We start from the raw sequence: 12,044 nt of genomic DNA on the forward strand, positions 1-12,044 counted from the left end.
TATCTGTTGTCCATTACCTCCGAGGAATGCCAAGCTTCTTGAGCGACTCTTCGACACTGACCCCGGGCTGACCTGGGACCACCTTTTCCCAGAGTTCCGCGCCGAGCCTCTCTTCCTCGGACAGGGCCGTCCAGTTGGGGCTGTGGCCTGCCTTGAGCCACTTGAAGTCGTCGACCTGATCCCACTGGTTCTCGGTTGGCTTATCCGCTTCCGTCACCTATTTGCTTAGGTTAGCCGAGTTGGTTAATAGCCATGAAAATACTCACATATGTGTTGGGCAGCGGTGCAAACCGCATACCGGAGCAGTCCTCAATAATGGGATGGGTTCCACAGTGGAGGTAGATGTCAACGTTGCTGCACTCATGGATTCGGACCTGCCTGGCTACAACCACCAGGATGCTATCAGACACCCCTGTGATATGGACTGGGCCGTTGACGCGGCCCGCGACGATGAGGCTGTTGGATACGTTCTTGATGACAAGACCGGGGAAAGCAGCGCCCGTGGCTGTCGGGATCGACATGTCGACGATGCAGTTGCTCAGATCCGTCAGACTGCCCGAGGCAGTGGCGCGAGCTGCCGAGGAGGGAATAATGATATGGAGGCCTGAGTGGTTGGAAATGCCGATGTTTTTGGCAGCCGAGAAGCTGGGCTTGCGAAGAGGAGAGGCGCTGGGCCGAGCAATCTCCTCATTGTAGTTCTTGTAAGTGCCCTTTGGAGGCAATTCACTCAGAATGTCCTCCTTATTTGTTGTTGTGGGAGCACTGGGCGCGATGTTCACGGAGTGCGTCTTGCTGCGAGAGAGGCTGCCCGGGTTCAGGCGAGGATCGTTCTCGGGAGCGCCCATGTCGACATGATTGGTGGTGCGTCGGAACTGGAATCGCGACTTTGGTGTGATCTTGGCTAGAGTCTCATTGAGCTTGTCTTGCAAAGCCTTGATGGCCTGGAAATACGAGTGTCAGTTTGGCAAGGCGTCAACAAGATGAGATTGGAAACCGACCTCAGAGTATTGCTTTCGATCATAAGAGGGGGTAAAGTCAGCGGCATCAGCCACCTCGTTCTGAAGCTTGGCAATACCAGCTAGGATATGGTCAATGGCCTCTTGACGCTCACCGCCAACATTGGCAATGGAGGGAAGCTGTTCGATCAGATCTTGGTGAACTAAAGGGTCCAATGTTAGGTATATCGAGCAGAAATGAGAGCACTGAGTTAAATCTCACCTGTTACGCTCTCCAAGAAGTGATGATAGAACCGTTGCTTGGGATCCATGGTGGCTCTTCGGAAAATGAACTGATGAGTGGCAGCCCAGGGGTCGTGTGGGTGCGCCTGAGTCTGAGTCTGAGTTTCCATCGCGGACACGGTCAATACGAAGGTCTTTGTTCACTTTGGATGGGACTTTGGGAATCCGATTTGCAAGAAATGTGCGGTAGTTAAGACAGGGAGGTAGGCGGGGAGGACGGGGAGGTGGGCGGTAGATATGGGATGACGAGAGGTCGTGAAGTCGTTACAAGTACGATGGTTGCAGATGTGTTCAAGTACAACAGATGCAATGCAATGCAATGGCAGCGGCAGCGGCAGCAACAGCAACAAGAAGCTTGTGTCACCAGATCACCAAACCGATGTGATGATTCTGACAGGGACGCAGGTGAAGGAGGGCGTGGCTGGCGATGATCTCACCAAGGACGGTTGCTAGATATGCAAGACGGGACACAGAAGCAGGGAGAGTTGACAATCACTCACCGGGAAGCAGAATGAGCCGCAGCAGGCGACGTTAATATGTGTCTCAAGGACTCTCTTACCCCAGAACAATCGAGGCTCGTCCCTTGCCCCGTATGGCCACAAAGTTGCTCACCTCAATGAGCCTCGGCGTGAGATGTGGTCGAGCCAGCCGCTGTCGGTGACGTCAATGCCACCTGATGGGGCGCGGCGTCCGGTGGACGAGAATGGGAAGAGACGAGCTATGCCGGCCGATTTCGCGACGGGGGCTAGATGTGGAGTAGAGGTTGTTGGTTGCGTGTGTTTGAGATGGATGGACGGAGGCAATGGATGGATGGTTCGGCAAGCAAGGTATTCGCGGACGTGATATCTGGCGGGCGTCGCATGCGTGGAACGAGGTGGACGGAGCGGGAAGTGCGCTGCAGGCGTGGTGTTGTTGTCTGGTCGTGGCACCACCACAAGGGACCATACCATATTCTGCCCGTCCCTAGTCTCTTGCAGCAGCGCAGACGACGGCAAGTTAGTGACAGTGGAGAGGGTTCTGGACCCTTTGCCTGGGTGGGTCAATGCCTGTCCTCCATGCCCATATCCATGTTCGTTCGGAGCAATTCGAAGCAGATTGACAGAGCATCAGGTAGATGTTGCTTGCAAGGTGCTGAATGCTGTCTCGACGTGGGCCGATTATAGGGTCGAGAAGCCCATCATCGGGAGTTTGGGGAGGGACCCTTGAACCAAGGACGGGATATTGGTGTGTTACTACGTTGTACGGACCCTGGACACGGCATCTTGGACCTGGATCAGAGAGGCATGGACCAACGACAGCAGAGCCTCGTTGACAATGTTTGGAAGCTTGCCGTCATTGCCAGTCCGCTAGAGCTCCGGATGTAGCGCAGCCATGAGGATTGACCCTCCCACGTCTCCGTACCTTAGCGCCCAGGGCTGTCAAGTCGTGTGCTGTGATCGACGCCATGCAGCGCGGGGAGCATCTCGAGAGGCGCCGTTAGGGTGCCTCCAGCTTCTCGAGTTGGACTGGCGCTGGGGAAGGTTGCATCATTGGATGGAGAAATCGAGAGACCTGGGGTTCGATTAACTACCCCTCAAACAAAGTGGCTCGAGGCAGGTCAGTAGGCCGGCTCTAGAAGCTGTCAAGCTGGAATTCTTGGGCAACTCTTGACGCCGTTTTCGTTTTCGCTTTTGGGACTAGACCTCGATGTAGTGAAAGTGGTCAAGATTCCTCAGCTTCAGCTCTTGGACCATCCGATGGACCTTGATCGTGTCGTGAACATGGGTGATCCAGGCAAGCTTGGCGAGCATCCTGCAAGGTAAGCACACCTCAGGACGTTGTGGATCCGGGGAGACGGAGTCACGGAAGACCGGGGCAGAGGAAATAAAGCAGGAGGGAGCCTCGAAAGGACTTGGTAGACAGGCAGGAAGGGAAGCCGGAGCCAGCAGATGAAGAGCGAGCAACTGCAACTGCAACCGGGTGCACAGCCCACGACACTCCCCGGCTCCTTCCAACGGATGGTCTAGAAGCCCACACCTTAGCTTTTACCTGTGGCAGGTCACGGTGCCTTCCGTCGGAACTTGAGCGACCTCTCGCCACGGCAATTTCAACATCGTCATGATCATCACCAGATCACCACGCCCTTGATGCAGCTTGACACGCGCAACGCCCACCATCTCATCGATTCTTGGCCTCGCGATTTGCTTCGTCGGTCTCCACGGGCCGGTCCCGTTGTCAGTCGTCCAGTAGTTGTCTTCCTCATTAGATCATGGGACGTCTATCTCTGCCTTGAAACGTTCACATCATAACGCCAACTGTTGGCATACAACCTCACGGCTTTCCACGTAACCCGTCATCCGGTTTGTATCACGCTTGAGCTATTGGAATCTCATTATGTCCGATTGGATCCCGATACAAGAGTCGAATCAACTTTCCATGAGTAGGTATTCTGCACCACCCAATGGTCTTTCATCTACATGATCTTTCCATCGACACCATGTAAACCGTTTTTGCAACACTCTCCTTTGCTTATCCATGCTTCGAATGTTCTGCCGTGACCGCGGCCATTTTGTCTGCATGTTTCTTTGCCCGTCGTCGTCTCTTCTCGTCTCTTCTCGCGCTGCACTTGTGTTGGCATCATTGCCCAAGCAGGATTGAGAAGGCCATTTTCTCTCCATTGCTGTAGTCTGCCGAAGATCTCTAGGTCATAACTGATGGGCCTCCAAGCTGGAGCGTCCGCGATAGAGAGAGTTTCGCCGTCGGGTGTGGTGAGGGTGATTTCGGGAATTGCAGGAATCCCAGACTGCTAGCCGTGGATCCTGGTTCCCGAATCTGGACCAGTTGTCGACGGCAACTCGGACTCTGTGTGAGGATGCATCCTTTGGTCGGAAGCAGTCTGCTCCAGAGGCGCCATTTTGTCAGGCCAGCTGATGTTGACTTGCGCAAGAGGCTCGGTTTCTATAATGTTCGATTTTGATGACGTCGAGGCCGGATCGGATACCTTCTATATAGACCGGTAGAAAGAGGTCTTAAATAAGATCCGAAAGGCTTGCAGATGGTGGCAAGTGAAAATGATGGGTGAAAGAGGGATGGCTGAAGATAAGTGCTGAGCGGCCAAGCTGTGAGGTGTCGATGTTTGCGAAAAGGAAATGAAAAAGGTGTGATCTTAGTTGTTGGCCCATGAAAATAGACGAGAATTTTCAGGCAAACAAATAAAAACCATGAGAAGGCAATAACGGCCCATGAATAGGTTAGGCGAAAGCGTATGTTTGCTTCTGGCAGTGTCAGATATCACGACAACGCGGATGCGATATCAGATAAGCAAGATTGCAAACGTTGTTGGAAAACACGAGGTTGACGCGAGGCATAAAAGACCTCAAGGAGAGAAAGAAGACCAAAGAATGAATGACGTCGATTTTGCACTGCGTGTTCGGGCTTTGGCAGTGCCATGGCCTCCACTCCCACTTACAACGACAGTGAATGAAAGCAAGGGCTTAATGTGAATAATACTTTGTTTTAGGCACTGGTATATATAGATAGACATTTCAACTCACATTTATCTTTCTACGACCTCGTTCTCTCAATAGCTACTTTTGGTAACCCCTTGGATGGGTGAGGGTAGTTATACATCCACACTGACATCCCCAGCACCCAGCAACTGCACAACATGGCAAAACACCAGCGAACAAGTACAGTCCCGCAAGCCTGGACCGACAGGATTGGCAGAATGCGTCGAGAGAACAAACAACCAACATATCGTCACGTCCCATCAAACGGACCAGGCTTCTACTATAGTTCACTCGGCAAGGTGCCCGGGGCCCATTATGCACTCCCAGGCAAATCAACAACATTATCACGACGAGTTTCGTGGGACACAGCGCACGGCTAGAAGCCCAAGGTCCCTGTAATAACCATCACCACGCCCGACAACAAGACATTTATGCCAGAGCACGTCCCGGCTTGGAGACCAATACAGCGAAACGAACATGTCAAGATGAGGCGCGAGGCTTGGAAGCGAAGCGGCCTGCTTAGCCCTGCTTCGGCGAAGAAGAGAGTCACAGGAAAAGAGCAAGGACTTTATAAACAGAAACACGGCAAGTGTTCTGGGAAAAGGGGTAGTATGAAGATGTATCAAATCTGGGAAGAGCTACTTGAGGCTATACTAGGCATCAGACGCTGATTTAAGGAAATATTGTGTTTGCGGGCTGATACAAGCCGCGCTGTAAGAGTTGTCATGGTAGACATCAAACCTATCGACGGGTGTTATCCCCAAGCATAGTGCGGGATATACTAATTTTCATGAGTGTTCTCGTCCAAAGAAACGGAGACCGTATTTGTGACCACCACTCTCGCATTCCCTCTTGGGTGCATGACCCCTAACGCTATAGACGGCGGTCGTCATGCCGCTCGCATCACCTTTGATTCCTATCGTTGACGGCGCCTTCGGAACCTGGCGCTGCATCCGCCTCCAAGGCGGAGCGTGTCTGATTGACATTTCAACGCCCTCTGGTGTGGTAAGAAGAATGATAGGAACCAAGAGTCTCGTAGACCGAGGCCTGATGACATTGCGGAAGAAGGGTAGGTCTCGTAGGGACAATTCTTGCAGGGGCAGGTCCGGCAAGGGCTTATCCAGGGGGGAAGGCATGTTTGGAGAGGGAGACATGTCTGGAAGGGATGCGGGTGTTTGATAGATGCGAAACATATTGGCTGAGGAGATGGACTCGGGCTATTTATACTGCTCCTCTTATGAATTCACCTATTTATTACCTAGGACGGTATGCTGGACATGGTTCACATCCATCTCCTGGTGTGCGGGTGTTGGGAGATATATGGAATGTTCCTGCCCTTTGTTCTTAACCAAATTGTGTTCTCGACTACAGCATCGTACTCACCACGACAATGTGAACAAGTAATAGGTAGAACTCAGAGAATGTTGCTCTTATCGACCATGATCGTTGTTGTTCAGAGCCAAGAGAAATTCTGTATCCTGGCTTGCTCTTGGGCTAAGTTGTTTTACTCACTTCAGTTAGGCAGTGTGATCTGTTCGATACGGCCCGATTGATTGAATGCTTCGCTGTTTATTATCCATTAAAACTCTAGCTTCTGGCTCTATGCTTTTTATCTAGTCCTCCCAATGTTCGCTGATGTCCGTCTTCCACCGTTGGGTAACGGCGGGATATACGGGAGTGGAAATTTCTTCGCTGGCCGGGGCTTATTCAATACCCTCCACATCTCTCGGATGGTGGCCCTTCGCGCTGGCAGCATGCTGTACTGAAGACTATACAAGTTCTTACGGTTGATAGGTGGCACAAACATGCCCGTCAGAAGGCAGAAAAAGACCTTTGGTGACAAGTAGTGTTTCCTAATGCGGTTGGCCATTTGGAAGTACTGGTTGAACATTATTCGAAACGTCAAAGGGATTGACTAGGATAATTAGCAAAAGTGCTCGAGTGTTACATGAGGGAGCAAACACCAACCTTGAGATAGATGACCGAGGTAGGGGGTGGTCCATCAGCGCTGCTCGTGGTATCATGTCTATAATCGTGGGTATCTCGAAGTTCAAACCGAATGCCGCCTGGCAGTCTCCTTGGGTCTTTTATTCTCAACATGAGCGCAAACAACGGAAAGTGGTTCAGGCAAGACAGGGCCGTGTCGAACCCGGCCTTGAGAGAGATGATGGCCATCCTGGCAATGGCAAAGTTGAGGTAGAAGACGGCAACTGTCGGCAAGAGGAAGAAGAGCAGAGTAAAGAGGATGGTGCCGACAAGGAGCTGATCCAAATCATAATCGCAAGAGTCGATACGATTGCGAAGAATGTTGTGCTTCTTGCCACGAAAGAGGTGGAACAAGGATTGCAGAATCGTCAGCTGCCAGTGATATATCCGCCCAGACGCCAAATAAAACGAATAGATGTGGATAGTCAACGTGGAGAGCATATCCGAGAACATAGCAATGGGCATGCTTGCCCCAGCAAAGGAAGAGAATCCTATGAACCACACCATCTTGGGCAGCGCCGGAGTCAGAGTCTCGATACAGCCTGGCACTGTTAGCTGATGCATCATACAAACCGATAACCAACACTTACTAGACCAGTAGTCAATGACCCATAGGAACAGATCCCCCAAAAAGGCTGCCAGCTCTGTATTAAGCTTGAGGCCAGCAGGCCAACCCATCAACCATGATATGCTGCTCTGTAGCGCATCGACGGTATATGTGCGGAGCAAGTTGCCGATTTGTGTCGCTACCCAGTCGGCGTTCTCAATGATATATGAGCCGAGGGCAATGCCAATAATGACGTCGTTGGCAACGAGCCACAAGCTGTTGTAGAATCGGATGTAGTCTGGATGGCTCGTGGTGACGCTCGCCCAATTATCTTTGCGTTGCCGCAGCGTCATGTACTGCATCGGCCAGTAACAAAACTGTTGAAGGCGTATTTCAACTTGTTGAGCTGTGGCCGAAATGTCCTTCAATGCCGCGTAACCAGGCTTGATCCGGAACTCGAGCAACAAGAGCAACATCTCTGTCATGATCCGATATCCCATGAGCCCAAGAATTAGTGCCTGTTGCCCAATGGGGAAGATGTACAGAGTACACCACGTCCACAGTTGCATGATGACATAGTTCCTCATGGTAGAAGCAGTCTCGACGACACGCTCCGAAACACTGAGGCTGCGTCGAGGTCTCGTCCCTATGCGCCCGACATTCTTCTGCAGCGTCTTTTCGAGCTCCCAGGACCAATTGACTTGGTTGATGATCTTTGGTAAAGCTTTGTCGCGGGCGGAGGGCACCCGTTTCGAGATTGTGTGCAGCTTGAGCTTCTCAACGAGCTTGCGCTTCTCCTCCTTCATCTCACGTTCTCGAGTCTCCTCCTCTCCCTCTGGTGCTATTGTGTCGTCCAACTGCGATCCATCATGACCAAGCGCAAGAGCAATTGGGTTTAATGATATGTATTGCATCCCTTGAGGATAGGGTCGATCGTAAAGGATGAGTTGAACACTGACGGCTCGGGAGCAAGTAATTTTTGGTACTCTTGGATTCGTATTTGTTGTCGCGCAAAGCCAAGATGGATCGGCCAGGCTTGGATCAGGGGCGTTCGAGAGGCCGAGGACATGCATCGAACTATGTCCGCACATATCGCTGATTTGGCTGGCTGGGTGAGCCTCGCTGCGGAAGAAGGTGCCAACCTTGAGATGCGACTCGGTGATCCTAGCCTAGAGGACGTCAGTGTTGAGTTTTTGCAGTCGCAGAGTGTTACTGACGTCAACATCTTCAAGGATGGCCACGACAAAGACATCCAAGATGGAATTGCGCCATCCCACCACGACACCAGGACGATCCGACTTAGGAATGTCCGTCGGCCAGAACACTCTCATCAACCCATCATGCTCTACCATGACAAGCGACTATGTATATCGACCGGCGCAATTCGCTTAAAAGGAACCTCGTCGCCTGAGCTGCTCTCGCGCAGAGATACCCGTCCTAGGTTCTCGTGGATGCTGGGTCCAACTTGTTAGCCCTCTCCTCTCATCGGCGTCGAGCGGGGACGGGGCGTACCAGATTCGTTTCTTGAGTGGCAAGCAGTACGGTGGGAGCGAACACGGCAAGGAAGAGAATGGTTAGGGCAGCAAAGGCCTTTGTCGCGCGCGTCTGAGCATGTGTTAGCTAGGCATTGGAGTTGGAGGGCGCACAAAGCTGTACTTACGACAACTCCGTTTTCCCAGGCAAAGATGGCAAGTTCATAGAGGCGAGTAACAAGGTCCCAGCGGGCAGTGATGTAGCCAGCGACGAAGATGCCGAGCGTAAGGACGGAAAAGGGGTGCATAGAAGCGCTATTGCTCGTGGCAGTACATGCCGTCCTCGTTTGGTGGCAGTTTTGGGGTGAGGAAGTTGGGGGACTCGACTCGCCAAGCCGTGGAGGTGGGCTGCCAGCGGGACTTGCGAATGGGATTGTCTCTTGGCGATGGGAAGAGAAGCGAGAGGCACACGGAAGCGAGGAGCAGACGAGATGAGATTCTTCCTCTTGCCGTCTGGTGATTTTCTGCCAAACCAAACAAACAAGCAAGTCAGGTCAAACGAATGGAACTGCCAGCTCGCTCAATGCAGAAAGAGGGTTGGATGCATTGATTGGATTGGCTGCCCCTGCATCTGCGAGCGAGCGAAAGAGCTACGTGCGCGTCGTCTAGTTCGAGTAACGTCGACCGCTAATTGTAGAGTCAAAAGTGGGCCGTAGAGTGTCCAATTTAGGATCACGTGCAATCGCCTGGTCGAGGCCATGATGATGAGATGGGATATGAAGGTCAGGGAGCTTTCGAGTGAACAATTACTGATGCTGTATGCATGAATGTAGAGTAGTGAGTATATAGGAGTGAACGTATCCGAGAAATCTACCCCGTATCCGAAAGCTTGTGCAAACCACCAATTCTTCGGTTCCATAACGCCGTTCATCAATGTAATCTGGACATTATCGACTCTTATTCTAATGGAAATGTCAATATTCTTCGGTCAGTGTAAAATAATGGGACGGGGACAGACTTTTTGGCCCGAGATGCTTCAAATCGTTCTCCTTGTTCTCTTCCCGGGCCTCCGCCACCAGCTTATCGATCCCTCGCTCCTTTAGAGCACCCTATGCCAGGGTATTAGCATTATGAGGCCCCAAGCACCTCCAAAACTCACCTTCAGACATTGTTGATAGTCCTTGAAAAGATTGGCGCATTCTTTGTTGTCCTTTTCCTGTCCCCGAAGGTACTCTGCACTCGTCAGTATCATGCGGCGACGGTGGCAACGGAAGTCTTACTCTCGCTGTACCATTTCAAGAAACAGGTGTCATATCGTCTAGACGTGTCAGATGGAATAGTAAAACATAAACATCTAAAGACTTACTCCTTGACCTCATTGCACTCAGGAGCAAGCGAAGCGGACATGATGGCTGATGGTGGCAAGCAAGTGATGTAGTTGAAGCAATCAGAATTCTAGCGTGCGTGAGAGCTCCCGGCCGAGAGAGAACGCCAAGCCAGCCACTCCACTACTCTAAATCCGACAACAACAAGGGGTTATTCGTATCCGAGTTTACATTGAATTGCATAAAATGAAACAAGCAACTCGACCTTTTATGCTCGCATCAGAGGCGAAGCAAGACTCGTGACAGGCACAATTTTCCCCCATGGCCTCGGAAGTAAGGAATGCTCTTGCTACTATTGAAAAGAGCCGTGATTGGCTGACGCTCAGACCCCGCTGAGCACTGCGAACATCCCCACAAAAATCGACCTGAGCTCAGACAGGCTCGTACCTCGACTGGTCGCGTCTCATCAACGCGACTGCGACTTCAGACTAGAAGATTATGGTCACGTTTCTCCCTTTAACGCATCAACTATTTTCATCTCCAACTCAACCGAAGAAAAACTGTGACATCTTGACTTGAAGCATTTTCAGCCATGGCGCCGTCTGATGACGATATTGAGCAGGCACTCCTCGACGCAACTTACCAAGTCTATCGTGCCGCCCCCGATGACACCTCGGTGAACAAGGTTCGCAAGCAGGCCGAGGAGAATTTAGGGCTTGAAGACGGTTTCTTCGCAAGCGGTGAATGGAAAAAGAAGAGCAAAGATGTGATCAAAGCGCGTGTAGTAAGTTACCCAAAACACCATCTCAAACTCCACACTTTGACACCCATATAGGAGAAGCTCCTTGATGGATGGGTTCCCGACAACAAAGATGGGGCCGCCTCGGATGATGAGGCTGATAAGGGTGTGAAGCGTGGCTCTTCAGAAATCGAGTCCCCTCAGCCAAAGCCCAAACGCCAGAAGCGAGGCCCCAAGCCCAAGAAGCCCGCCAAGAAGGTGGAATCGGAGCCGAGTGAGCTGAGTGAGTTGAGTGAACTCAGCGAGCTAAGCGAGGAAGAAAAACCTCAGAAGAAGAAGCGAGCGCCAGCAAAGCGCAAGACCAAGGCCAAGGCGAAGGCCAAGCCTGTCGTCTCCGACGATGAGGATGTCGACATGGAATCTGACAGTGGAAAGCCTGCTTCAGACGATGAGGGCGAAGATGAGAAGGCTCAGAATGGCGAAGCTGCCACAGAAGAGCCAGCTGTTTCTACATCACACGAAACACCAGGTGACGACAAAAAGCCAACTACGAATGAGAACGGGGACGACAAGCCAGCGGTTGACGAGGAAGAAGAATACTCGGATGTGATCGATGAACCCGTGAAGCCCAAGCGGAAGAGAAAGGAGAAGAAGGAGGCTGCCAGCAAGCCAACCAAAGTCCCCAAGGCCGTCACTAAGAAGAGCACCACGGCTGAAGACCCCAACACCGAGGAGATCAAGAGACTTCAGTCTCACCTTACCAAGTGCGGCGTCCGTAAGCTGTGGCATAATGAGCTCAAGAAGTACGGCGACGACCCCAAGGCCAAGATTCGCCACCTCAAGAAGATGCTCACTGAGATCGGTATGGAGGGTCGCTTCTCTGAGGCCAAGGCCCGCGAGATCAAGGAGAGACGAGAGCTCATGGCTGAGGCTGAGGCGGCTCAAGAGATGAATGCCCTCTGGGGTGTTGCAAGCCGAGGCCGGGCGAGTCGCAGCAAGAGCAAGCAAGCGAAGATTGTTGAGAGCGAGGGCAGCGATGCCGGCGGTGACGACGCCGAGGAGGAGGAAGACACGTACGCCGCCCGACGGAAGAGGGCGCGGGCCGATTTGGCCTTTTTGGGGGATGACAGCGACTCCGAGTGAGGTTTGGGTAGGGGGTTTTCGTATCACTCTCATGGCGTTGAGCGATGTCCACAAGTTGAGGTTTAGGGGTGACGAGATGTATCATGATGGCTCTGTACACTACAAA

The 12,044-nt window shown here is 52.1% G+C and overlaps 4 protein-coding genes across 4 annotated transcripts; 1 reads left to right on the top strand and 3 right to left on the bottom strand.

The window, feature by feature from the left end:
* Nucleotides 1-13: 13 nt before the first annotated feature.
* On the bottom strand, nucleotides 14-1,348 carry NCS54_00541100 (C-CAP/cofactor C-like domain-containing protein; the record flags this gene model as incomplete). The annotated part of the gene is made up of 4 exons (XM_053150916.1): nucleotides 14-217; nucleotides 267-941; nucleotides 999-1,159; nucleotides 1,219-1,348. The coding sequence occupies 4 exons, from the start codon at nucleotides 1,346-1,348 to the stop codon at nucleotides 14-16; spliced, it is 1,170 nt and encodes a 389-aa protein (XP_053006891.1).
* Nucleotides 1,349-6,335: 4,987 nt separating this feature from the next.
* Nucleotides 6,336-9,039, bottom strand: NCS54_00541200 (Hypothetical protein; the record flags this gene model as incomplete). Its single annotated transcript, XM_053150917.1, has 6 exons — nucleotides 6,336-6,641; nucleotides 6,695-7,254; nucleotides 7,303-8,428; nucleotides 8,477-8,620; nucleotides 8,772-8,864; nucleotides 8,920-9,039. 6 exons carry the CDS (start codon nucleotides 9,037-9,039, stop codon nucleotides 6,336-6,338), a joined length of 2,349 nt encoding a protein of 782 aa, XP_053006892.1.
* A 666-nt stretch (nucleotides 9,040-9,705) lies between these two features.
* Nucleotides 9,706-10,138, bottom strand: NCS54_00541300 (Hypothetical protein; the record flags this gene model as incomplete). The annotated part of the gene is made up of 4 exons (XM_053150918.1): nucleotides 9,706-9,840; nucleotides 9,891-9,964; nucleotides 10,012-10,049; nucleotides 10,098-10,138. The coding sequence occupies 4 exons, from the start codon at nucleotides 10,136-10,138 to the stop codon at nucleotides 9,706-9,708; spliced, it is 288 nt and encodes a 95-aa protein (XP_053006893.1).
* Nucleotides 10,139-10,648: 510 nt separating this feature from the next.
* On the top strand, nucleotides 10,649-11,938 carry NCS54_00541400 (Hypothetical protein; the record flags this gene model as incomplete). Its single annotated transcript, XM_053150919.1, has 2 exons — nucleotides 10,649-10,840; nucleotides 10,892-11,938. 2 exons carry the CDS (start codon nucleotides 10,649-10,651, stop codon nucleotides 11,936-11,938), a joined length of 1,239 nt encoding a protein of 412 aa, XP_053006894.1.
* Nucleotides 11,939-12,044: the final 106 nt, after the last annotated feature.

This window comes from Fusarium falciforme, chromosome 4 (assembly GCF_026873545.1).
Source record: "Fusarium falciforme chromosome 4, complete sequence".
NCBI lineage: Eukaryota > Fungi > Ascomycota > Sordariomycetes > Hypocreales > Nectriaceae > Fusarium > Fusarium falciforme.